General features: G+C 34.9%; 4 protein-coding genes across 10 annotated transcripts; 1 reads left to right on the top strand and 3 right to left on the bottom strand.

Annotated features, from left to right (window-relative positions):
* Positions 1 to 1,455: 1,455 nt before the first annotated feature.
* On the bottom strand, positions 1,456 to 6,852 carry LOC102629765 (uncharacterized). 5 transcript variants are annotated; one of them, XR_003065523.2, is made up of 9 exons: positions 6,501 to 6,849; positions 4,343 to 4,983; positions 4,161 to 4,256; positions 3,846 to 3,933; positions 2,960 to 3,044; positions 2,724 to 2,787; positions 2,551 to 2,640; positions 1,742 to 1,887; positions 1,456 to 1,598 (listed from the first exon to the last, which is right to left on the bottom strand). XR_003065523.2 is itself a non-coding variant. In XM_006479527.3 (8 exons), the coding sequence occupies exons 2-8, from the start codon at positions 4,451 to 4,453 to the stop codon at positions 1,843 to 1,845; spliced, it is 579 nt and encodes a 192-aa protein (XP_006479590.2). In that variant the 5' UTR covers positions 4,454 to 4,983; positions 6,501 to 6,849; the 3' UTR covers positions 1,609 to 1,842. The 5 variants fall into 5 exon arrangements, 2 of the variants coding, with proteins under 2 accessions (XP_006479590.2, XP_052294171.1); XR_370840.4 differs by having other exon boundaries at positions 1,471 to 1,570; XR_003065524.2 differs by lacking the exon at positions 1,456 to 1,598 and adding an exon at positions 2,013 to 2,444 and having other exon boundaries at positions 1,609 to 1,887; positions 6,501 to 6,852.
* A 642-nt stretch (positions 6,853 to 7,494) lies between these two features.
* LOC102629478 (photosystem II reaction center W protein, chloroplastic) lies at positions 7,495 to 8,336 on the bottom strand. Its single transcript, XM_006479526.3, has 2 exons — positions 8,138 to 8,336; positions 7,495 to 7,960 (listed from the first exon to the last, which is right to left on the bottom strand). Exons 1-2 carry the CDS (start codon positions 8,232 to 8,234, stop codon positions 7,650 to 7,652), a joined length of 408 nt encoding a protein of 135 aa, XP_006479589.2. The 5' UTR covers positions 8,235 to 8,336; the 3' UTR covers positions 7,495 to 7,649.
* A 671-nt stretch (positions 8,337 to 9,007) lies between these two features.
* On the bottom strand, positions 9,008 to 14,363 carry LOC102629185 (probable galacturonosyltransferase 6). Its single transcript, XM_006479525.4, has 9 exons — positions 13,915 to 14,363; positions 13,544 to 13,578; positions 13,195 to 13,236; positions 12,940 to 13,084; positions 12,769 to 12,839; positions 12,313 to 12,545; positions 11,734 to 12,091; positions 10,780 to 11,301; positions 9,008 to 9,576 (listed from the first exon to the last, which is right to left on the bottom strand). Exons 1-9 carry the CDS (start codon positions 14,024 to 14,026, stop codon positions 9,301 to 9,303), a joined length of 1,794 nt encoding a protein of 597 aa, XP_006479588.2. The 5' UTR covers positions 14,027 to 14,363; the 3' UTR covers positions 9,008 to 9,300.
* A 2,979-nt stretch (positions 14,364 to 17,342) lies between these two features.
* On the top strand, positions 17,343 to 21,012 carry LOC102628739 (magnesium transporter MRS2-I-like). 3 transcript variants are annotated; one of them, XM_006479523.4, is made up of 11 exons: positions 17,344 to 17,838; positions 17,944 to 17,973; positions 18,097 to 18,241; positions 18,397 to 18,518; positions 18,804 to 18,878; positions 19,362 to 19,589; positions 19,666 to 19,710; positions 19,882 to 19,926; positions 20,067 to 20,096; positions 20,252 to 20,371; positions 20,485 to 21,012. In XM_006479523.4, the coding sequence occupies exons 1-11, from the start codon at positions 17,596 to 17,598 to the stop codon at positions 20,569 to 20,571; spliced, it is 1,170 nt and encodes a 389-aa protein (XP_006479586.2). In that variant the 5' UTR covers positions 17,344 to 17,595; the 3' UTR covers positions 20,572 to 21,012. The 3 variants fall into 3 exon arrangements, with proteins under 3 accessions (XP_052294525.1, XP_006479586.2, XP_052294524.1); XM_052438564.1 differs by having other exon boundaries at positions 18,097 to 18,253; XM_052438565.1 differs by lacking the exon at positions 19,882 to 19,926 and having other exon boundaries at positions 17,343 to 17,838; positions 18,097 to 18,253.
* The last annotated feature ends 4,116 nt before the right edge of the window (positions 21,013 to 25,128 follow it).

The following is a 25,128-nucleotide window of genomic DNA, read 5'->3' as shown; positions in this document are numbered from 1 at the left end:
ACGAATGAAGGGACGTTCCCCAACTGAAATCAGTATGTGCCTAGCTGAAAAAAGTTTCCCATCCACATCAACAATGTGTGGATCCTCAATCTACACAAATTTCATCAATGCAATTAAAAAAAAGCCAAAAAAAAAAAAAAAAGGTACAAATGGACATCACGCAGTTCACAGAGCAGTAAGACAGTGGAGGTAGGGTTTTTGGTAGCGAATGAAGGTGAGAAGAGAGCGGGACTGTAATTGGTAGTCTCCTATACAAAGGTTGTTGCGAGCTTTGGAGTTGTAATAGAAGTTGCCATTTCTTTTAAGATTAAAATTAAAATTTAGCGAGTTACGTTCTTTCTTATATCGTGTTGTTTAGAATCCGAAGATAAATTGTATTAATTTCGGATCAAAATAGCATTTGTGCTTCCTACTTTCTCGACCGTTTATGGGCTCGGTCCCATTGGCATCAACGGTTTTACGAATATTGAGAGTTTGAGACTTGAACATATGCTCGAAGACAAAAAGATTAGAATAATTGTTTTATGAAAACGAAATAAAAATATTGTTTTCCTGTTCAGAGAATGAAACAAAATTTAGCAGTTCGTATTTAGATTTTATATTCTTCAATTTCAATATCAATATCAATGCTAATAATCATTAATTATCTCCAAAACTCATGATTCCAATCACATAATAACTACCAAGAGTTCTCACAATATTAGACTCTAAAAACAAGAAAAGAATTATCATAATTGTTGAGTACATAAAAGTACCAGGTCGGCCATGCTACTATTCCCACCCCGGCACGGATCGCTCCAGCCAAAGTGATATGAGCAGAACACGGGGGCTATCATGAGCCGACCAGAGATGAATACAACCAAGGAAATATACTGACCAGAGGGATATACCGAGCCGACACTCATTCCCAGAAAAGCAGGAACACGATCCCACAGAATCGTGGCTGCTGCGCCTTTCCCGGAACCGTTGAAGGACACATAAGATCCCACGTTTGCCACAACGCAACAGTGAGAGCCCCATGAGGGGCTGCCACAACCCGAGAAAAGGGGGGATAGAGAGTAAGCGGAAGACGTGGGACAAACAGAGGCTATAAAAGAAGAAGAAATCGATAAAGAAAGGGACAGAAAAATTGAGAGAGGGAAAACGCTGCCAAATTTCCATCAGGCCATTTTCTGATAAACTCCAAATAATTTAGAAAGCATTTTGAGGTCTAAATTGCACTGTTTTCCCGTAAACACCTTGAGCTAACTTAGGCATCGGAGGGTTTACGCCGGCAAAACCACCGGCGTCTCTGATCCGTTTTTAGTGAGCGCAGGTCTATTGAGAGAAAGGAGGACGATTCCAATCTCAGTGAACAAGCAGCAGTAGATAACACAAGCGTTGGTGAAAGAATCTGGTCGGTCAAAAGGCGAGCAGATTTGAGCATCAACAATAATATTACTGAAAAAACAACTTTGAAATGGGAATGCCATCAGAGGAGTTGTTACACGAGAGTCCAAGGACTTCCACCATCTCATACTCTACTGTTGCCGCTGTCCCTGTGGCCTGTGAGTGATTTCAGCCTAGTTTCCTAATGTAATAATTCTAAGTATCATGCACTTTATGATATTCACAAAAGACACTTTAGAATTTCTCTATTTGAAATTTAAAAGTAATTTTAAAGGGCATGAAATTTTTCTATATTTTCAAGAAATGAAGATAAAATATAATACATTTGTTTTAACTTTCACAGACAACCCACCCAAGCTATGACAAAGATAAATCCCTGTTGTTTTTTGGTTACTTCATTGAGCTAGTTACAAGCTCCAGACATCTCTAATTGTGTGAAACCTTCTCAGCATCCTACCACCACGAAACTGGACCTAGACCATCATAATCAATTGAACCCTGCAAACATTTAAAATTGAAACAGGAAAAAGAATTTAAGATCCCGTTGAGAAAGTAATAATGAAAGCTAGCTGACCACATTCTCTACAACACATCCAATACACCGAGATAAATAAATACCATACCGAGTAAATGGGGATACTCCCATGAACAAATGAGCAACTCACCAGATTTGAACTGGCCAACAATCAAATGCAATGTATTGAGAGTAATCAAGTGAAAACTTTTATAGATCCAGAAAATTGGTGCAATTTTCACAAACCATTTCTCATGTTAACATATTCAATGTACTCAAAACTCTAGATAAACCGATATGATTGCAAGTTATGTTACCAGATTCGTCCAGATGAATCTCGTTACCAAACTAATCACATATTGAACATGGATTTTGTTTCTCGAATGTGATTACAAGTCTAAAAGCATATGAGCACCACGTTTTTTAGAGACCAGTAATCTAAAATATCTGTGTTTCTGTACTTTCCTGTTATTTGTTCCCCTTTTGTAGTAGTTGCTAGTGAGTAGCTTTCTCAAAGTAACAAATGTTTTAGTGCTGCAGGCTGTTAGTCCCAAAATCATAAAGGCTAGAGATAAATAAGGATAACGATGATGATACATCCAGAGACAACCACCAGCCAAATAATTAAGTTAGAAAAATTTACTTACGTTAATCACCATTGGGGCGAATGGCTTTGATCCTTCTGCTTGCTCAATTGGAATTGAAGGATAATTCACACTGAGAACTCGAAACTTAATCTGGCATTAATAATTTTAAAGTCAGCATACTTGAGCACATTAGAAAAAGAGGATGTTGATAGAATTAGTACAAAAACATAAACCTCATCTAGCCCATCAATAACATATTTTGTATCTCCAAATTCCCATATCCATTTGACTTCGTACCTGTAGTTATAACCAGAGCGGTTATAACCAGATCATAAAAGTCTAGAACAGTGCAAAAACATGTAAAGAAAGGACATAAAAAGATATTAGCTAAGAAAATTATAATTTCATAATGTGCAGACAATTATGATAGAAATTAAGAAAAGTAGAATAAACCAGGAAAGGACCACACCTTCCATTAGGGTCAGGCTCAGAACGAGATGGACTTGGTAAAAGATGACTAGGAATGTAAATGTCCTCAAAAAATCCAAGGGACACTGTAGATCATGGAATTCAGAAAACACAATGACTTCAAACTTAGTTGCTTCACCAAGGAGAGAAATATAGTTTACACCAGAGGCAGACTTGTCATGTAACAAGAAATGACAATAGGACTTATCACAAGTAATTATTTAAGGATACTAAAGTTCTTGAATCACTTTGACCACTATATGACAAGGCGACGTGCAATTTGACTGATTATAACAAACACAAGCCAAATTTAAATAAATGAGTTACAACAAAATGTTAGGAACAAGTTACTTGCTCTTAATTTCTAAATCAAGAATTCTGAGGAGGATAGTTCAGCCATATTCAGTCTTGATGCTGAGACTTCACAATCTATCATCAAGCCAAGCATGTAACTTTTACAACATGTTGGCTGTTAGCTTGGTTCGCTACCATCAAATATCTAGGAAATCAACTGTGCAACTACTCATGCCATTGTCATTTAAAAATTCTGAGCTTTAACACTCTTCCAAAGACAATTTTAAATCAAAAAGAAAACCAAAAATATGCACCACAAACAGAGCAAATATGATACAAGTTAAAATTGTAATAATAAATATAAATCTTTAATTGAAGAGGAAACGAGAAAAATATAAATAGACTATCGTTTGATGAGAAAATCTCTCAAGTAATGCAAATGACTGAAAAGAACTCAGACCATACTGAATTTTGGCAAAGACTAATAAGAGTTGGTCCAAATTCAAACCAGAGCAAGACTTTAGATATAAGCCATTAATCTATAAGCCTTAAATGAAAAATCATATGAGCAGTGAGGCATTGATTGGACATACAGCGCAAACCGTTGGCATCAGATTCTTTAAGTTTGGCAGCAATTATCTCTCCCAGAAAGGGACGAAACACCATCAATCTAAACTTCACCTGTTCAATCAACAGAGAGATTGTCAACACAATCAACCTATGATTTACAAAAAGGAACTGTCTTTTACATAAGCAACAACTTATATAGTCGTAAAATTAAAATTTTGAACGCAAATGGCAAACAAAAGATACAAATGGAAAGCATTCTAATTCCAAGTGAGTTAAAGCTACACATGCTTAAATACAAATGGAAAGAAGATAGAAAACAGAACAGTGTGCAAATATACCGTATGTGTGGAAGCACCTTCTCCTGGATAGACAAAGCCACCTTCAATTTCCTTGATATCATAGATAGAAATACAAAGTCCCAGGTTTGCAATAACCTTCATGTACAAAATTATTATCTTCTAAAAATAAGTTAATCGATACAAAAAATTTAAAGTGAATCACTGAATTGTATTTGACAAACCTTATCTAAGAAAACATTTTCAAGTTCTAGTTTAATAGCTTCGTTGAGAGGAAGGCGAAGAAGATGAGGTGGCAAACGCAATGTGTGCTCAATTTTGCTCAGATAAAACATTTTTAACTTTTTCCAAATTGAGAATTAGAAAGCAACTTTCTTCAAAGCAGATGAGACTTGCGTGGCATTTATGGCGAAGGTAGAAACTTCATCTGGGGCTAGGCAGCAGTGCTTAAATTACTTTGCCTTGACCTGTCGTTTCGAGTATTCTGCTTTTCCAATTACTGGCTGCTGCAGTTATCGTCCAGTGGGGCCAGTGGTGGCTGAGGGTTTAGACACTTTGCTGCAAACGATGTCGCTCTATTTTCCTTTCCTTTTCCTATTTTTCTCTCTTTTAAAATGATGATAAAAGGCTAATTATTTAATCTAACAGTCTTAGGATCCACATCCACCAGTTATGAGCCTAGTAACTAGTAGCGATCTCTTTGATTTGGATTAATCCACGCGTAGATAAAAACAATGAATCATAATGGATTTGGATTATGAGCTCAAAGGTCAGTCAGATAAATATAGTTCCCAGCTAACCAATAGTAGCGATCTCTTTGATTCAGCTTTGTAATTTGATTTTGTTTATATTCACAATCAAGTCCCTGAAAAAAAAAAACAAAAAATCGTCATTCTTGAATTTCAATAAATGAAAAATGCACAGAAATTATAAAGAGAGAATACAGAGCATTCTAAAAAATGTTATAGATGAAGAATTTACAACGATAAAGTTTAAAAGTAGAATTTACAGTTGTAAAGCTGGCGGTGAAGCTTGGTCTTTAGGCGAGAGAGGAGAGCGACATTGACAGCAAATTTTGATCTTTTGGTGTTGGACGCGTTGGCCAGGAAGGGGAAGTTCCATTGGAGAATTGGAGGTGGTGATGGGTAGAGTCTAGCATTTTGAGAGAGTAAACTCACCATGAGTTTATCTAGGGTTTTAGTGTTTTATATTTTTTTATTATTTGATTAAACTTATGTGAGTTGATTTTTTTCTATTATTTGATAAATCAAAATATATTTTTTATTTTAAAAAAATTCCGGGTTCGGGTTTGGGGCTGATAAAATCCCTGAACCCAAAACATTTTCAGACTTGGGCTTATTCCCGAAATGGGCACGTTTTAAATTTTGAAGCTTTGCAAGGTTGCATACCCGATTTGTATTGATCGGGCGCTCGTGGGCATGGGCCTCCACAGGAAATGTTGCCATCACTATACTAGTTGGTAGTTTATTAATTCTAAAGCACCATTCTCCTATAAGTTGGGTTTTAAGAGTGAGTTATATCTTGTGGGTTCATAATAATTGCTATCAAAATACTTTGATCCTATAATGTGGCCCTTGCCCTCTTACAAATCAGTTTTTAAATTTGACAGAGGGTAGAATTTAGGATCCAACATTAACTAGTTTTATTAACTCCAACCACCCTCCACTTATTAGTCCCTTTTTTGAGAATGAATTCTACTGTGGGTTCATAACACAGTTTAGGGGTGGGCATTATACAGTTCGGTTTGATTCTGGATCAGAATCGATCCAAACTGAAACCGAATGGTTCTCAAGAAATAGAGTTCGGTTCGGTTGGGTCCAGACTGGCACAACATTTATAGATAAAATTGTAGATTAAATAACACAATTTGTCTACCAAACTGGCACAGCATTTAATCGCAGGCCGTGCACAACTACAATTTTGCAAAAAAGAAACAAATTTGGCACCACTAAATCATGTTCTTAGTGAAAAATAAAATGCTCAATGCTGAAATAGGACAGTGGATGTGAATAAGAATCTCTCAGATAAACAGCTTCTCAGTGCAAATTTGGTCCCACTCAATACCTAAACAAAAGCAAGCGTGTAATTCATCGTTCCTACATAAGCTCCTAGTTAGCCAAAAACACTCATAAATTTTGAATCTGTGGGAGACAGAACACACAACACAAAAAACCATATCAGTTCTCGGCACCGCCCTAATTATTAAAAGCTAAAAACGCTCATAAATCCAGAACCTATTTTTTCATGACCATGCGTGATGCATGCTATATTTTTAACCTTTATCATCGCCTACCATAGCATCTTCATCTGTTAAAAATATATCAAAACACTAGGCACTATAACGAATAATAGAATTGTTACCTTCACCGGCCCGACAGCAACGACGGACAGAGGCTGCAATGGCTGGCGAGATGAATGAGGTAACTTGCGACGGCTGGCGAAGATAAGGCAGAACAGCGTCGCCACACTCGTGAGTGATGGGTGCTGGCGGCGGCTGATGGTGAGAGTGAGACCGTGAGTGATGAGAGTGAGATTGTGGCGGACTGTGCGTGAGGGATGAGTCCGTCACGGCATTGGGCCGTCGGCGTGACCGTGAGAGGCTGCGAGAGAGAGACTGTTGTACGTGAAGCTGTGAGTGATTTGTGCGTGAGCGAGATTGCTGCCACCGTGCCAATCTTTGTTTATTTATTTATTTGGAAATAAAATGTAGGTTAGAATTAGATTTAGAAAGTTATTAGCAATTGAAATTGATTTTTATTTTAATCGGTTTGTCGGTTCGATTCGTTTATTTTTGAACCATCCGGTTTTTATTCTTTAAATTGAACCGCATCGAACAATAAATTTTTTAATTCAATTCGACAAAAACCGAACTGTTTGTCATCCCCCAAACACACTTTGATAATTAATGATATGTGCCTTCAAAGCAAAATTATTTTGATAATGAAATAATAAAAATAGTTATAAAAAAAAAAACTCTTTATAATTTTTTTTTGCCTTTTTTCGTATTGATTACAAAAAATAGCATCAAACTTGATTTCTTAATTTTTTCTTAATTTTTTTTTTTTTTGGTTACTTAAGGTGGTCATCGCCACTACAATATGTTAGAGCATAAAAGGCATGCCCAAAATCACGAAGATTATTCTTGCATCTGATCATATTTTGTTCTTCCTGATTGCGAAGAATATTTGTGGTGGCTGAATTGTTGTGGAATGAAAGCTCTGGATGGATAAGTGATGACCAGTTAACAAGTAATGGCAGCTTGGGTATTTTTAACAGTAATAATTAATTACTTGGTTGTCAAGAAAATAGATTTAATATCCTAAATTCCCCCAGCTTCGAATACTCCACGATCAAATGAAGCATTAAAGAGAAAATAACATTGCACAGAGAGGAAACATGAGTCAAGAAACAGAAACACAAAAGATAGATTTTACTAAAACAAATTTAAGGAAAAAGGCCAAACTCTTTACATTTCTACCAACAAGGGGTTTGGCTTTAGACTTCGGACTGTTAGAGGGACAATCCGGACTCTTCATCTTCATCAAGACTGGAAGCGTAAGGAATGTAGAGGGCCCAGATGAGACCAAAAACACCCAACAGAATCCACCCAAGGAGGTTGTTGCTCAAGCCAAATGGAAGCCCTGTTCCTTCAGTGCTCATTCTATCATCAACAAGAGCCATGGCTGGGCTTGACATTGTTGCCGCGCATGCTGCTGCCAGCAGTGACGCACTCATTCCCACGTTTGTTTTGCTCTCTTGCTTTGAAGGCTTTTCCTCCATCGAACATCTCACTTTCCCCTTCACTGCCTTTGCTGGCAATCCTGTAAAGATACGACTCAATTGCTGAAAAACTTATAATTGCTTGTGTGTGTTAATTGGTTCAAGCGGTGAAATCACTTGATTTAGTTCACAACAATCATTTAAGTATTTTTTTTTCATAAGCGGCAATCATTTATTCTCATAACAGCGTGGGATTTGAGATAAAAACAAAATCTTACCAAGAACAGGGGATGATGAAGCTACAATGGATGGCTTGTGTACAAGAACCGAGGGTGTAATCGATGATGTTCCTACGCTAGCAGTGATGGCGGCCATTTTTCTTGGAGTTGGAAGACGAGATGGAGTGAAGAATGAGCACAAAGATGTTTGCTGTGGTCAGGGTATATCAGTTTATTTCGTTGAAGCATCTACAGATTAATATCATGGGGTCCAAGCTTGGCACCACAGAGCACGGATAGGTAGATAGCTAACCTTACATTTGAAATCCTCTATCCACACTAATCCAACCACGTAATTCCACGTGTCGTCCACATCATCCGTTTGCAAGCCAACAGTGGGGTCTCTTTGACACGTGGCCTGTGGGACCCAACCTGCCCAGTTATTTTCCTCTTGACGTTCAGTCTTTTGCTCTGTATTTGATCAATATTCCAATAATTTCGTACCTCTTATGCCTGTAAATGGTATCGAAATATTGATGGGTATGAATGATTCATTAAGATATTTTTTGGAAATGAATCTTAACATATAACATTAGTATATTATCGGCAATTGGATTTTCACTTTGAGCGATCGATTGATTTAAAAAATTTTGTCCGTCATTCTTCAAAATTATTTTCTGATCACAAATAGAAGTCCAGATCCGAAATTTAAACCACCCTCATAATTATGTCTTTCACTGAAAGATTCAAGGATCAAGCGAGATCAAGATCTCGCTTAATCAGATCTGAAAGGTCAAAAAGAAATAGACGAGCTTGCACGCATTAACGCGTACTGTTAATCTCTCTTTGACCCACAAGAAACAAAGATCAAAACACCCTGTCGTGGAAAATAATATGAATTGTCCTCCAAATCATAGAACAACGAAAAACTTAAATGAAAGCCAGTGAGGTATTAAAATTGATGTAAATGAATAAAAATCTTCTTTTTCAGTACAGTTTTAGTATAATGGAATACGTGAAATGGGTTATGTACAAACATCTACCAGCACGGACCCTTCTCACATTATCGCTATAAATCAACTCAACTCCTAAGAGATTACTGCCGGAAAAATTTTCGACTGACTAGAAATTTACATGAGATCAATAAAGAATCAAGTAAATGAGCAACTCCAATAATGTGGTGTGGATCACTTAATACCGGTAATACTAGTTGTCATGTTGCATTATACGTGGAGATTGCACCGCTGCAGAAAAGGATGGTCATAATTTATAAATTTGGTCCAGTATCCCTTGTATTTAGCAATTGCAATCTCCAACCATGGTTTCATGACTCCATCATAGTGTATCACTGCTGCTTGCTCAATGTCCCGTCGAGCAACACCCGAATCATAACCTAGACCAAGTACATGCCATCTCTTGTCTAGAGCCACTGTATGTTTATAAAAAGTTATCCAACCTAAAGGCAAGCTCCCAGCCTTCCACAATGGCCTCTTGTATCCCTGCAACCAAAGTACCAAACCCCAGGTAAAGGGTAAGACATTAGATATTCATTACATATGCTTAATAGATACATTGAAGGGGAGCACATTTGTACATGGATGGATGTCTGTTTTCATGCATGTGCAAGTGATGCCAATATTACACACAAAAAGGAGTTGACGACCCTTTCATATCTTCAGAAAAACACTTATGCAGCAATATGTTAAGCTAGTTACTAATATGCATGCATCCAAGCTTTTGCACCCAACAGTCAGGAGTTAAAACCTGGTCTATCACAATTCCAACAACCCAAGCCATCTCTAAATATAATATGGTAGTCATAGATATGGAAAAGCCTTTTGAGGTCATCATTAACATCCCTGACAGAAGACAATTTTCAAACAGAATCCAACCCACATAACATGACATCATCTTGTCATCACCTCAGTTTTCACTCGGAATACTCTTTTTTTTTTAATTACATGAGACCATTGCTCAAACTACAACTCATATTACATAAGACTATATTGATATTTACAAATCAGACTATTACTGGGACCAACTTACATCAATACTTATGGAGCTCTGCCCAGATTTTAACTCTCATTAATATTCGAGCAATGTGTATTCTACTCACACTTGGGTAAGGGAGAAGACTACCTCCACTTAATCATACAATATAATTAAGGTAGGAAATACCCCCACATTGCGCTTGTGGGGGTTCGAACTGCTGCCCTCCCAAGTCCTAACCACTCGGCCAATCTCACGCTGAATACTCTTAAAGTCTAAACTATGCACAAAAAGAGCAGAAAGCTGAACAAGGCATGAGTTCCTTCAGAATTAGTACAGGATGAAAGATATTTTAAAAGTGACATAATGCATACTAGTATATGATAAAAAATTATCGTCTTGTTGTTAACATTTACATCTACCATTAGAGAAATTCCAGTTATAAAAAAACAAGAGAAAAAGGAGTAAAGTGAGTTGATGAATAAATAATAATAACAATAAATGGAAAAGCTAAGGTATTAGCTCAATTACCAGAAGAAATACTAAATTAAAAAAAAAAATCTTATTGGAGAATTTATATCACAGGAAACTTGTAAATAATCATTAAGAATATTGTGGTAGACCAGTACGTATTGTTGTAAGAGATAACAGAGAGAAGTAATTAGTAACGCAAGAAAATGCAAATTCAGGTAGAAGCGTAAATATTCACATACCAACTGTAAGTATTTATGGTACACTGCAGTTAGTTTTCTTTTCCTCCACTCTTGCAGATCAAACAAATTCATCCCAAATGCCCAAGTGCAAGCCTTGACATCAAACTTCTTTGCGATCAATGGATCTGAAAAGTTTATAAACAAATCCATCCGGCGAAAAGAGGCTTCACTTTCCTTGCAAGTATCCACTGCTCCAATTACTTTCCCTTTCATATCAATATTCCAAAGTCTGCCTAGATCCCTCTGCACCACAACATCATGGTCAAAGAGTAGAACCTTATTCAATGCAGGGAAGACATCCGGCAGGTAAAACCGAAGGTGGTTCAGGGCGGAAGTATATCTTGGGTCGTGGGAGTTTTCCTTCTTCAATGTTGCATTATACTTGGTGGACAGCCAATTGAAATTGTCTATGCTCTGGATCTGGATAATTGCTTTGCCAGGAGGATTGAGTAAGAACCACATGGAGATTGCTGGGAGGTTTAGAGAATCAGTCACCACATGAAATACAATTTTCTCTGGTTCCTACAAATAGTTATGTAACAAATATCATCAATCTTCCTTGCTTCCAGCACAAATTGTTGAGTCGTATAATGAAAAACCCAGCAGCATCTTATTCATCACAGATAAGGGGTGCAATGACAGACGTGTAGTAACTACTACCTATAAACATGAAAAATATATTTTGGGAGGTGCATCAGCATTGATCAAGTGCAATAATTAGAAGTAAGCATTTCTCATATAGTCATATTTCTACAATCAGAAAAGTCATATTCTTATAATGATTCGAATTCCCTTTAATTGCAAGTAATTCCAGTCATTAATAAAAAGGAAACTGAAGATATGTCAGCAATAATATCACAAATAAATGGGTTAGGAAAACTAAACCAGGAAATTAGGAATGGTTGAAAAAGAAAAAATAAAAGAACTAGGACCAGAAAAGAAGAGGCATTATACCTTTGCAAAAGAGACTGTGGAATTAACAACCACAGCACAAGCTAGAACATTGTCAGAGAAAACAGCATAGTGGTGGAGATCTGGATTGTGCAAATCTTGTCGGTTAGGGAGATGCCTCTCTTCAGGCTGTAGGGCAAAGTATTCGGCTGTCAGCTGCATAGATAGACAGTGAAGGCCTTTTGGTGTGGTTCTAGAAGCAAGCTGAACAAGATATGTAGCTTGATTTTTCTGCAACCGCACTCGTTCTTCAGCATTATAAGTCATAGCACGGAGCTTAGTGGCCATGGCGGAGCAGTCTGGGTAAACATGACTGGCTTTGTCCAGGGTAGCTTCCATTTGATTCATTCTCCGGAAAGCCCTGCAAAGTCACTGGTATTCAGATCTCATACCTACTTAGCTGGTGATGTCTGTTTAGATTTTTAAAGAAACTTCTCTCTGCAATTTAACTTTTAAGTGACATACAAACAATCTCTTACTCACTGATCGGTACAAAAGAATCTTCTTTCATTACTTTTTTTTAAATATCCATCAAATCCATGAGTTAGTTACCAGAAAAAAATGAACTAAGTGATAATATACCTCCTTGATAAATCAGAATCCTTGGTGGCTGCACCCACTGCTCGTTCCACCTCTTTAATTCTCAGTTTCAACTCTTTCACTAAGTGAGAATTACTGCCTGGTGGTGCAAAATTCAAGTATGCTTGGGCTCTAATCACTTGATCTTTCATCTCCTTAATCTTTTCATCTGAAACTCTCAACAATGAAGCCTGTACATTTGGACTACGTCGAGCTCCTGCTTGATTGGTTTGGTCCTGCAACCAAGACCAATTGAAAAAAAGATTAAAAAAAGGAAATAAAAGAAAGAATGAAAGAATATAAAATACCAATCTTCCCAAAGTGGTATCTTTTCATGTCATGTGAATATATTCCTATCCTGTTACGTCTTGTACTAGACACTACCACAACCATCTAGACTGTGTTTAAATTCTACACTTCCGTTTGAGTTCATCAAAAAATTTTCATGGATAAGCATACCTTTCCACGAGATCCCGAGGATGCTGTTTTCTGCTTCATTTTCTTATTTTCTTCTTTTCCTTCATCTGTTCCTGGAAATAATAACAGTTGCAAACTAAAGTTAACTTTAATTCAACAAAGAATGAAAGCATTAAAAATTAAGGGAGAAAATATGTTCCTAACAATACCAACCATTATTTTCCAAGATGTTAGTGTCTCCAGCATATTGAGATTGCTTGGTATCACTCTCAGTATTAGTGCTGTAACTAACTAAGGAACCCAAATCCTCATCTTTGTATACAACTAGTTTTGGCTCTTTCAAACCTTCATCAGCTTCCTAAACCGCAAAAGCATATAAAATTACACATGTAATTAGTAAAACCATTGAACAAAAAAGAAATTGAATAGAAAAGCAAACACATTATACAACAATACATATTAAGTTACCTGCTCAATCGCATTAAGTCTTATATTTTCTGCCCTAAATTTCTGCACCAAATAAACAAAATTGATCCTCAATAACAGGTAAAGACACGACAGCTAAAGTCCATTTGTTGCTGGAAAATGATAAGAAAAGGAAAAAGGTAGAGGTCTTCAAAACACAAACGCCTACAATAGTAGGCGAAAAAAAAGTTTACTTAATTATAACAAGGTTTCGTATTCTTCAGATACCAAAAGTAAGTAACTAAATAAATAACAGATTTTTGTGTACTTTCGTCCTTAATTTTTTCCAGCAACCAAGCAGAACATACGCAGAAAAGCTTAAAACCAAGATTTAAAGAGATTAGATTCATACAGTAGTAGATAATTCCTCAGCAAAGTCCCATCTTCCTGGCAAAACAGAATCGCAAATGCAGAGAAACAGGATCAATCAATACGACACATCAAATGGATAAAAAATAAAAAATAATAATTAAAAAATGAAAAACAACTGCATATGCACATCGAAGGGCGAGCAAACTCAGTAATACAGTGAAAATTGGATTATTAAGAATCAAAATCACTTTCCCAATCATCAACATACAATTAAAAAGTACGCAAATACACTTCCATATTAATCATCCACAAATCTCTACCATCACTAAAGCTTACTTTTATCACGTACATAAGACGGATACATTCATATATACTTAAAATACATATATGGATATGTGCAAGGAAGTTTACCGATTGAAGTGAAGACTTTAAGCCTGTTAGAGACGAAAATGACTGGAGCGATCACAGAAACAGAGAGCAAAGCGAGGATCGAAATCCTCTGCCATCGACGAACTTGATTCATCAATAACAATCTCTATTTATTCAAAAAAAAATCTAAACTCAATCCTCACTCTATCCAAGGTACTGTAGTTCTTATTATTATCTTTTTTTTCTCCGTCGTTTTCCAAAAAGCACATCGCATAGATTCAAAATCTCAATATTCGATGTTTGTATCGCAAGGAATTATAAAGAATGATTTATACTAGGGTTTCAGGTTCCCTTTTCCGTCGCTTTGCGTTTTTGGGAAGGAAAATATACTGTTAGGAAAATAAAGCTGTTAGTTTCATGTTCGGGTCTGTGAGGAGGGAGGTTGCCTTTTTACTCATTATTATTTTTCTCTTATCAGGTATTTTTTATTTAATGTTAATAAATTTCTGATTCGGGATTGGGATTTATCATGTATATTTATATCCCTTGCTTGGGGATTTCAGCGTTCAGATTCGCGACGCGACAATAGGCGGCAGATGATGAGGGGAGGGGTATGTATCTCAGCCGTTGATTTTGATGAAAATATTATGGTCTTTCATTTAGGTCAAACGCGGTTCAAGATTTTTATTTATTTATTTTAGAAATCACGTTTAATTAATTCTTTGCAGCGTGGAAAATGGAAATGGCTTGAATTCGGGTATTTGAGTACTTGATTAATAATTAAGCAAGATGATAGAGTAATTAATAAAAATTGAAGGGGGCAACGTTACTAATGATTACATTAACGAAAACAAATGTAAGGACAAGCCACGTGTCTTTAAGTAGGCTGGCTCAAATTATCTTAAAGTGGGGCGACCGAATGCAGTAGGTGTGAGTATGCGACCTTTAGAGCGGTAGCGGCACTACTTAAAAAAAGTTCACTAAAATGTTTTGTGCATTGATGGCAGCAAAATGTCGAACTGCCAATCTAGTAATTGGTTGTGTGTTATTTACTTTTTTGTCTTCTTGTTAGCATGTGCTCTGTATTTACTCCATCGTGCCAAACGCGTTGGTTTCGGTGACCAGATTATGACCTAACACTTTGAAACTTATGACTCTCGACTATCGAATTTCGATCGAGTGCGGGTGAAGATTCCATTAAAAAATTCTAAATACACGGAATATTTGTAGTCGTATCCGAGGTTGCGTCTGTCATACAATAGTTGGTCACTTGGATCGCGGGGTTGTTATTCTTCTTGGTAAACGTGTTTTATAATGGGCCTTGCATGGCCCAATGATTAGTTCTGTTAGCTATTATGGGCTTAAGCCCACTTCATTTGAGGGGCGGTTTTTTTGGTTTTGGGGGGGGGGGTGTTAAAGAGGAAATGGTATTACTGATAGTTGACCCACTCTTTTTGTATCACCGGCCCCAAAAATTTCTCATTAATCTTATTTATTTTGCAAATTATCCCTAAGAATAAGAAAGTACTTTTTTTTTAAATACTTTTTATTCTCTCTCATTTGTTCCCTCTCTTAGACTACTGGATTATCAATTTCTGAAAATTAAGCAAAAGAGAAATGATGTTGAAATGATTTATAAGAGAGAGGGGATTAATACCAAGAAGCCTGAAAAAGTTATAAGGGAGAAGAATCTTAATGCTCCTATAGAGAAGAAGAAACCTAAACAAACCAAAATCCTCTCTCATCCTCTTTATATTTTGGTTTGTCAATTTAATTAATCATTCCTGCTGTTAGTTTCTTTTACAAAATTTGTGCTGCTCACTTCGAAATTGGAAAGTTAATGCGGCTCGGGTAATTCGTTGATGTGCATGTGATCTCGGTGGCACTGGCACAGACAGCCACACTAATGAATAGAGAGGTTCAAGGCCATGCAATTGAAGTTTATGAGAGAAAAGCACAAGAATGATTTGAAAATTAAGTAAAAACAAAGGGAAAATACACACCCCCAACGTTTAGGCAAAGAGATAAAAATCTTTCTAACGTTTCAAAAAAGATATTTACACCCCAATTTATTATAATTTTATTATTATACTCTTTTAGCATATAAAAAAAAATTATCTGATTATCCAATTTGTCTATATATTGTTAATAAAATTATAAATAGATAAATTGGATATTATAAAAAAATTATAAATATACTCTCATTACCTAATTCCTCTATTTAAATTTTTATCAATAACCAATTTTCAAAAAAGACATCTATACACCTAAAAAATTGTAAATAAATTATAATTTTAAAAAATAAAATTGGTTATTAATAACCAATTTTATTTAAACTTTAAACTTATATATTTAACAATTCTCCACATGCCAATCATTTAAACTTGCACATTTATAACCAATTTTCTATGTTATTTATTATGGTATTAATAACCAATTTTATTTTTAAAATTATAATTTATTTACAATTTTTTTAAGTGTGTAAATGTCTTTTTTAAAAATTGGTTATTGATAAAAATTTTAATAGAGGAATGAGGCAATAAGAGTATATTTATAATTTTATTAATAATATATAGATAAATTGGATAATCTAATGATTTTTTTTATATGCTAGAATGGTATAATGGTAAACTTATAATAAATTAGTGTGTAAATATCTTTTTTAAAATGTTAGGAAAGTTTTTTGTTTTTTTGTTTAAAATTGGGGGTGTGTTTGTCATTTTCCCTAAAAGCAAATTAGAAAGCGGGCGCTGGGGAGATAAATAAATAGGTCGAATAAACCAAAAATAAAGGTGAAGCCAAGCCAACGCGTCATGGTCACTTTGCATGAAGCCTTTTTTCCTCAATTATGCATTACTCTTCGTTGCCGTATCGGCTCGATACACTTTGCTTTCGGATGTCTCGTAAAAGTTTTTGTTCCGTGGCTGAAAATTGGCGATGCAATGATATAATAATAATATTTTTATCATCATTCTCAATTCATTGTAAAATTACTAATGGTGTGAGTGTGATCGATCTATTTTGTATTAGGCCCCTCTTAGTTGCTTGAAAACTTTTTTGCAATCTTATTAATAGACAGATTAGAAAACACAAACCTACTTAATCGAAACTGACCCGCGAATAGCAATTGAGATTAGTTGTCATGGTCATCTGCGCACTGCAGTCTGCATACGTTAATATGGAATGTGAAAGAGACATTGGAATTTCGGACTTTCCCCACGCGCTGTGAGAAACAATTTGTTAGCTTCATTTCCGCAAAATTAATAAATAAATAAAATTCAGAACAAAATTTAGTTTTTCTTAATTAAAAGCTGAAACAGTGTTGCTTTAATTTGCCAGGTAAGATTTATAAATTAATTTTTACCGGAAAATGCGAGTGGCTTACGCGCCAAAAATAGGGAGTAAAAGAGAGTAAAACCAACGCAAACTTCACGACTTACCTGTTCAAAACCCGTTCCCTCTATTTTTAACTTACAGGCAGCACGCCTGCAACACTCCCACTACCAGCCACTAAAAAGCCATGCAAATATCTTCTCAATTTAACTTCCATCAAAATCCTTTCTCTCTCTCTCTGTCTCTCTCTCTGTCTTTGTCTCTTCTGTTCTTCATTTTTCTAACTCTTATCAATTCTTTTGAACCCACCAGTTAATTCACATTCACATCAAACACTCAAGTCTTTCTCTTGCCTGCTCACACTCATCTTCTGATATTGAATTATTGAAAATGAATAGAGACGGCCTCGTGGTGACGTCGGTGGATCAATCGTCGTTAAAGAAAAAAACGGCCGTTTCGAGCAGCTGGATTCTGCTGGACCGGGAAGGACAGAGCACGACTCTTGATGTGGATAAGCACGTCATCATGCGGCGAGTTCAGATTCATGCCAGAGATCTTCGGATTCTTGATCCTATGTTAAATTATCCTTCTACCATTCTCGGCAGAGAAAAAGTCATCGTACTCAATTTGGAGGTGAGCTTTGTCCTTTCGGTTTATTTGCAAAACGGTCTGTTTTGTACTTTTACTTGCAACTTTTTGGTCGGCTGACTTTGTTTTGTTTATGCGTTTCTGTTGTAGCATATTAAAGCTATTATTACAGCGGACGAGGTAATTTAACTTCTAATTAATGTTTTTGAATTCTCCTTCTTTTCTTTTCTTTTTTTCCTTCAGTTCTTAAACCTTTTTTTTTTTTTTTTCTTGAGGCGAAAGAAATTATTTGTTTTGAGATAGGTGTTGCTTAGAGATCCAATGGATGATAATGTGATTCCCATTGTAGAGCAACTTCAAAGACGATTGGCTTCGGATTATCCGATAAGCCAAGGCCAAGGAGAAGAAGAAGACAACCACCCTGGGGTGCGAAATAATTTTGAAACCGGTGAACAAAATGGTATATCTAATTCAATGAACTTAGAATTGTCTGTTTGATAATATATGGTGTTACGAAGAAAAGTTTCATTTTTTTGTTGTCATTTTGTAAAGTTTGTAATTTAAAGATGATGTTTTTCTTTGTTTCTGTCTTGTGCAACGTAGAATTTCCTTTTGAATTTCGTGCATTAGAAGTTTTACTAGAAGCCATCTGTAGTTTTCTTGATGCGCGTACAAGGGAATTGGAGACCGATGCTTATCCTGCTCTAGATGAGTTGACTTCCAAGGTAATGGCCTTACGACGACCTGTCTCACTTGCTTCGTTCTAATAGTTGGGTAGGCTAAAACTGTTGATTGCAAATTATCTTTAGCTGAAACCCCTTTGATTGGAGTATATTAAAGTAAACCTGTCAAAATTGCTCACCTTAGCAGATCTATTGAAGGATTCAGTCGCATTCTAATATTTTATAGTTATCACCTTTACTTGAAATGTTTAATTTTCACAATTTGTGTTGGAGTTTTGATGGCATTCTTTTACTCCATTTGCTAAACACTTTTCACAATTAATCCAGATTAGCAGTCGTAATTTGGATCGGGTGCGTAAATTGAAGAGTGCGATGACAAGGTTGACAAATCGGGTTCAAAAGGTATGAGCAATTGTTCTTTCTTATTTACATGGCATTGTACCTTTAGCATTGGAGTGAGTTCTTCAATCTTCTAATGATTAATTTCCATTTTTCCTATGTACAATTGGTTTATTCTTGCTATGTACAATTGGTTAAGTGCTATTTTGCTTGCATATATCTGCTTTAGAGGAAGATTACAAACTAATAAACGTTTTGTCTTCACAAGGGACTGTCTTTAGGGAGTCTTATGACTCTGGGAAGAGGTTTTCCTGTGAACAGTTTAGCAGCTTCTTTGTGCCTTAGGAAGGAGAAAGCACATTGCAAAATCTTGAGTTCAACTGTGAAAATAATATTGACTAAAATACACCAAAATTATGGAATGCAGTCTGGAAATAAAGTCCGTTATATACCTTCTCTGGTTTCGTACTTCCCAATTTATAGATAAAGTGAATGTTTGTGCCCTGAGATTGGATTTAAAATTTTCAAAACATTTTATTTTTCCAGGTCAGGGATGAACTTGAACAACTGCTAGATGATGATGATGATATGGCAGACCTTTACTTATCAAGGAAGTTGGCTGTAGCATCTTCACCTGTCAGTGGTTCTGGTGCTCCCCATTGGTTTCTTAACTCTCCCACTATTGGTTCTAAAATATCAAGAACAATAAGTAGGGGGAGCGTGGAAACAACTCAAGAGGAAAATGATGTTGAGGAACTTGAAATGTTGCTTGAGGTTATGAAGTCATATACTTGTCATAGCTCTTATTTAACATTTCAAATTTGAGTTGGACGTTGGGTTTCTTTTGCAGGCTTACTTTATGCAAATTGATGGGACATTGAACAAGTTGAGCACGGTAAGCACCATGCACATGAAATTCTCTTCTTGTTACGAGATTATAAATAAGAAAGGGAGATGGGAAGACATGCTTGAGGTTATGTGTGATGATGTAGAGAGAACAATTTTTGGTAAACAATCTAGCATCTTATTTTTTACACTACTAGTGCTAATAAATCTTTCTTAACAGCTGCGTGAATATATAGATGACACAGAGGATTACATTAATATTCAGGTGAGACAAACCACCTAGTGTTAAGATTTTGATGTAGTGAAGGCGATAATAATGTGGAGGAAGGTTTTTAATAATTGAACTGCCTAAGGTATGTGGACTCAGAACAAATGTTTTGATATTTCATTTATTTCTTTTTGCAGCTTGATAACCATCGAAATCAGCTGATTCAGGTAATGTTCTCTGAATCTGGTCAAATCCTTTGTCTCTGTTTGTCTTTCAGTACCTCTTCTCATCATTATACTGGTGCTTTATTGGTATTATTATTTCTGAGAGCTGTTTTATTTGGGTTGTAACGATATAAAAATTTGTTTATCATGTGCTCCAGTTAGAGCTTTTCCTATGTTCTGGGACTGTTTGCTTGTCTGTGTATTCTTTGGTGGCTGCAATATTTGGCATGAACATCCCATATACATGGAAGACAGGCCATGGATATGTATTCAAATGGGTATGTATAATACATCTCCAGATCACGAATATAGCATTCCAAGTCTTAACCAAGGCAATTTTCCAAGTTCTTGAAATCAATTTTTGCACTCTCCTAAATTTTTGTTACTTCAGGTGGTCATCATCACAGGTATTGTTTGCGGTTCGCTTTTCTCAATAATAATGTTCTATGCTCGACACAAAGGTCTTGTTGGGTCTTGAAAATCGTAGAATATTTGAAAGGAGATGCAAGATAAAGTTTGTAAGATTACTTGGGAAGAATGAGATGCTATACTACCTGGTTGTGAATTTGAGGGTCAATACCAAGTAAACTTCTGCAAGCTGTGTTTATAATCATGTTTTGGATACAACTGATTATCAGGTCCTAACATGCTTGGTCACTGAGAAAAGTGGTTGGTTTACAAGAATGGTGAGATTGCGTTGCATGGGTAGGTGACTTGTCCCTGCTTTCAGGTACATCTAAGTGCAAGAAATATCAAGTTGTTATGTATGATAGTTTTCGATTTATTATGCATCTTACAACTTTTGATGATAACAATATCCAATGCGGTGGATCGCTGGGACAGCTTGATTTCTTTGTCAAGTGGGCATGTAAACACTCTTTGTCTAAAGCAAAAATCATAAAAGTGCTGTTGTTTGAGAGATTTTCATGTTCCTCTGATTCTGTTGATTTACATTTTGATCCAAATGATTGCATGTTGAGACTTCTTGGGATAGCTTGGAACTGGATGAGGATGGTATCGCCGTGTATGACTACAATATGCATGGTGTATTTTGTTGATTTTTTATTTTTTATTTTTTTATGCAACGCATTTCTGTTCAAACTGCTTTTAACAAAAGCATCCCTACCATGTCTGTAGGTGTAAGAACAATAAAATCACATAGTTTTAATAACAGGGAGGAAATTCACACCGTATAAGAAGGGAGTAAAGAAGATCTCGTTGCTTTAATAACATAGAGATATATCACAAAATGAAATAATATTAATTACTAAGGCTTTGTTTGGTACTATAGTGCTAGGTTAAAGGTCTAATTATGGTGAATAGGTATTTAAGAAAAATCATTAGCTGTCAAATATAAATTATTTGTTATGATTTTTAAAATTTATTTTAGTAAATAGTCATGGGAAATAGTCAGTTGTGTATCAAAGTGGGTATAAAAAATTGATAACAATTGTAGCCTAAGGGTAGACGCTTGGCTTTGTTGTGATGTCAATATTTGGTATTGGCGTTGAATAGCTTTTTAAGATAGTTGGTAAATATTCGTAACTATAATGCAAAACATATCAAAAGTCTCCACTTCTAAAATGCTCGGAGATCGTCTAAAAGTACTCTTGGCAAGCCATCTATATTAGGTCTCATTTAGTACAGTTTTTTAAATAGAGCTTATTTAAGTATAGTTTTTGACAGTAGAGTTTTTATCTAAAAAAATTTAGTTGTTTGATTGTCAATAAGAGCTCTTATTAAAAATTTATGAAATTATTTTAATAGACAAGTTTTTTTAAAGTTATTTTATGAAAAGAATAAAATAAGATTGTCAAATAAATAGAGAATATTTTGGATATTTTAACATTTAAAAAAAATTAACCTCTACTCCCAAAAGCCCAAAATTTGAGTTTTTGCTAGTAGAAATAAAATAGCTTATTTAAGCTCTAAAAACTATACTAAAAAAAAAAAAAAACAAACAACAATAAAAATTATGATAAGAACTTATACAATTAAATAAGCACTTATGGTCATTAGATAAGACATACCAAACATACACTTAATAATAGTTGGCGAAAGTTTAAAATTTTTTTGCAAATATTTAAAAGCACCGTAAATAACGATATATTGCGTCACTTATGTTACTATTTAATTTTTTATTTAATATTTAGTTACTATAGTGGGAAAAAATAAACATTTTGACAACTTCTTATAAGGGTAATGTTGTAATTTACACGAGCGAGCGATTAGCACCAATGAAAAATAAAAATAATAAATAATTAAAAAATAGCGTTATTTGAATTTACTAAATCTTTTTATGCACTCATTTTATAAATATAATAGTTATTAGAATTTTAAAATCTCAAAACTGTCCATAATTTACTTCTCTTTCTCATAGTGCTTGTTCTCTCTTTATGTCACTTCTTGCAAATTAAAAACTTACTGTTTCACTCTTTTTGACCATGGATTCTTTTTCTTTATAAATTCCGTTACAAATTGTTTTTAAAGCATTTGAGTTCAGACATTATTTTATTTTCAAATTGATACAAAGATTTATAGTATTACACATATTTATAGGAAAAATTAAAAAAATTTATCCCTTTCATGGTTATTAAAATTCTTGATACTCATTTTTGTGATGATGAGCCTGTTCCTATAAATTAAAGAAAGAGTACTTATTATTATTGAGCTCCTGGTTGAAGAGTTTTTGAATAAAATCAATAAGCCAACTCAGGCTCTAAAATTTCAAAGTGAAGCATGCAAAATTTGAAACCCCTTTGGTCCCAAGAGCCCTAGTCTTGAAGCAGTGAGGCATTAAACCTTGATATGATTTTCGTTGTATCCAAAAAGTAAAATTAATTTCGATTGTTTGTAAGATTTAACATTCATTTGCAAACGAGAAAATCGAAGGAATTGGTTAGAGCTGATCAATAATTGAGAGAGAGAGAGAATAAGGTTGATTGGGTAATTTTATGAAAATTAATTTGATTATAAATATTTTAATTAAAAAATAGGGTGTAGAGAGAAAATTGACAAGTTCAAATAACCCCACTTATAACTAAATAAATGGGTAAGGTTATTTAAACGTATTAAACCATTTATCATACTCATTATTAAATAAACTCACTACTAAAATTTAAATTTTATATTTTTACCTTATAAACGTACTTAAATACTTAATATAAACTTTCTAAACAATATTTTTATTAGATTCAATTTAAGTAAGTCCACCATTATGGTATGTTCTCCTTCATCATTTTCCTTCTATATTCTGTTTTTTATATTCTTCATTCACAGTCGTGAATAAATTAAAGAGAGAATAATGAGATTAACAACTGTCAAATTGGTATTTACTACTATAAAAGGTATTGAAAGTAGGGTCCGGCTACGGTGCAACGGTGATACGGTATCACCGTTGCATCCAGCCGTTGGATCCACGTAGATGAATGGATCCAGTGGGATCCAACGGCTGGGTGCAACGGTGATACGGTATCACCGTTGCACCGTAACTTTCTCCTTGAAAGTATTATAAATCTATTGTAATACAAAGACTTGATAAGAATGGAGCACTAGTTACTAATCAAACAATGCTTTAAATTAATCATACAAGTAACTATATAGCCTGCATCACAAAAAACGTAAAGAAAAAATTCACATTAAATTCATCAGGCCAATCATATAAAACTAGTTTTTGTCTAGAGGAAGAACCAAAAACAATTACTCTTAAATAGATTCAGTAGATCCTAAATAATCTAATAAAACTTATTTTTCAAATTGATTTTAATTCTTCATTGTTTAGCAATTCTCATTATGCAAGAGCAGGATCCAAAAATCAGTAATTTGTTTATATAGGAATAGTTCTTTTTTTCCGTAGATTATTTTTTGTCCTTGAATATAATTGTGTAATAAGAATTTTTATGAAATAATGGATGTAGAGAATATTTTGATAAATTCAAAGATCCCTACCCTCAATAAATAAATAAACATGAAGACCGACGATTAAACTACCCTTAAAAATTAAAATCAACGGTCGATTGAGTTGTATTTTTAAATTTTGCCTCTGGAAATCTGTTAGGCATAGAGGCACGCACAAAATTTGGATAAAACCAAGGGCACTGACCAAGAGGTAGTCCTGAGCGAGCCCCAACCGTGGAAGACACATTTAAACCTGTAACACAACTCAGATTAATTCACACTCCCACCAGGTCGGCTCATAAGGGGAACCAGGTCGACTCATAAGGGGAAAAGTACTGGTCAAAGTGGTGACTCTATACGAGAGTGGGGCTTGAACCTATGACCTCTCTTAAGGAGTGAGAGTGTCGAACCACTCATACCAATCAACTTTGGTGTGAAACTAAATTTTAAAAAATCATATTAACATATTTTGAAATCATACCAACCACTCACACCAACTAAGATGTAATAAATTTTTCATCACACAAGTGAAAAATCATATAAATATATTTTTAAATTACAACAATTAATATTTACGGAACATTTTAATATTATAACTTAAAAGATAAACTCACATTTGATGTCTGAGGCGTATCAACCTATGTTAAAAGGAGAGGAGATGGATTCTGTCGGACTGCACTACAGAGGACAGAGCACGATTCTTGATGTAGATAAGCACTTTATTATGCGCCGTGTTCACATTCATGCCAGATATCTTCGGATTCTTGGTTCAATGCTTTTGCATCCTTCAACAATTCTTGGTGGAGAAAAAGTTATTGTACCCAATTTGGAGGCACTGTTCTCTTTCTTGTTGTATGGTTTATTTGCACTTATTTGTCGCCTAATTTTGTTTCGTTTTTGTTTTTGCTTTTTTTTTAATTGTTCTTATTATTAGTGTATCAAACCAATTGTTACCCGTTAATGTACTTTCAATTTTTTTAATATTCTTATTTTACCAATTTAATTTCTAGCTTTAACGAATTAATTGAAGTTGCTAGCTAATCTTTTATAGTCAAAAGTCGCTCTTTACCCTAACTTGTAATGTTTGATTTAGACTCTCGTGGTCGGAGTTGCATCGTGTCCTCTATATTTTCCAAAT

This window comes from Citrus sinensis, chromosome 3, assembly GCF_022201045.2.
Source record: "Citrus sinensis cultivar Valencia sweet orange chromosome 3, DVS_A1.0, whole genome shotgun sequence".
NCBI lineage: Eukaryota > Viridiplantae > Streptophyta > Magnoliopsida > Sapindales > Rutaceae > Citrus > Citrus sinensis.
This window is presented reverse-complemented; position numbering and strand designations above follow the sequence as displayed.

Bases quoted from the DNA above. Each gene is read 5' to 3' on its own strand.
- LOC102629765 (XM_006479527.3), bottom strand. From the start codon at position 4,453: ATGTTTTATCTGAGCAAAATTGAGCACACATTGCGTTTGCCACCTCAT. The intron at 4,257-4,342 runs GTTTGTCAAATA...TTGTACATGAAG, and splicing joins AAAATGTTTTCTTAGATAAG to GTTATTGCAAACCTGGGACT. The intron at 3,934-4,160 runs GTATATTTGCAC...TTGATTGAACAG, and splicing joins AAGGTGCTTCCACACATACG to GTGAAGTTTAGATTGATGGT.
- LOC102629478 (XM_006479526.3), bottom strand. From the start codon at position 8,234: ATGGCCGCCATCACTGCTAGCGTAGGAACATCATCGATTACACCCTCG. The intron at 7,961-8,137 runs GTAAGATTTTGT...GTATCTTTACAG, and splicing joins TTCATCATCCCCTGTTCTTG to GATTGCCAGCAAAGGCAGTG.
- LOC102629185 (XM_006479525.4), bottom strand. From the start codon at position 14,026: ATGAATCAAGTTCGTCGATGGCAGAGGATTTCGATCCTCGCTTTGCTC. The intron at 12,546-12,768 runs GTATGCTTATCC...TCTTGGTTGCAG, and splicing joins CCTCGGGATCTCGTGGAAAG to GACCAAACCAATCAAGCAGG. The intron at 9,577-10,779 runs GTATGTGAATAT...CTTTGGTTGCAG, and splicing joins ACCATAAATACTTACAGTTG to GGATACAAGAGGCCATTGTG.
- LOC102628739 (XM_052438564.1), top strand. From the start codon at position 17,596: ATGAATAGAGACGGCCTCGTGGTGACGTCGGTGGATCAATCGTCGTTA. The intron at 19,927-20,066 runs GTGAGACAAACC...TTCTTTTTGCAG, and splicing joins AGGATTACATTAATATTCAG to CTTGATAACCATCGAAATCA. The intron at 20,372-20,484 runs GTATGTATAATA...TTGTTACTTCAG, and splicing joins ATGGATATGTATTCAAATGG to GTGGTCATCATCACAGGTAT.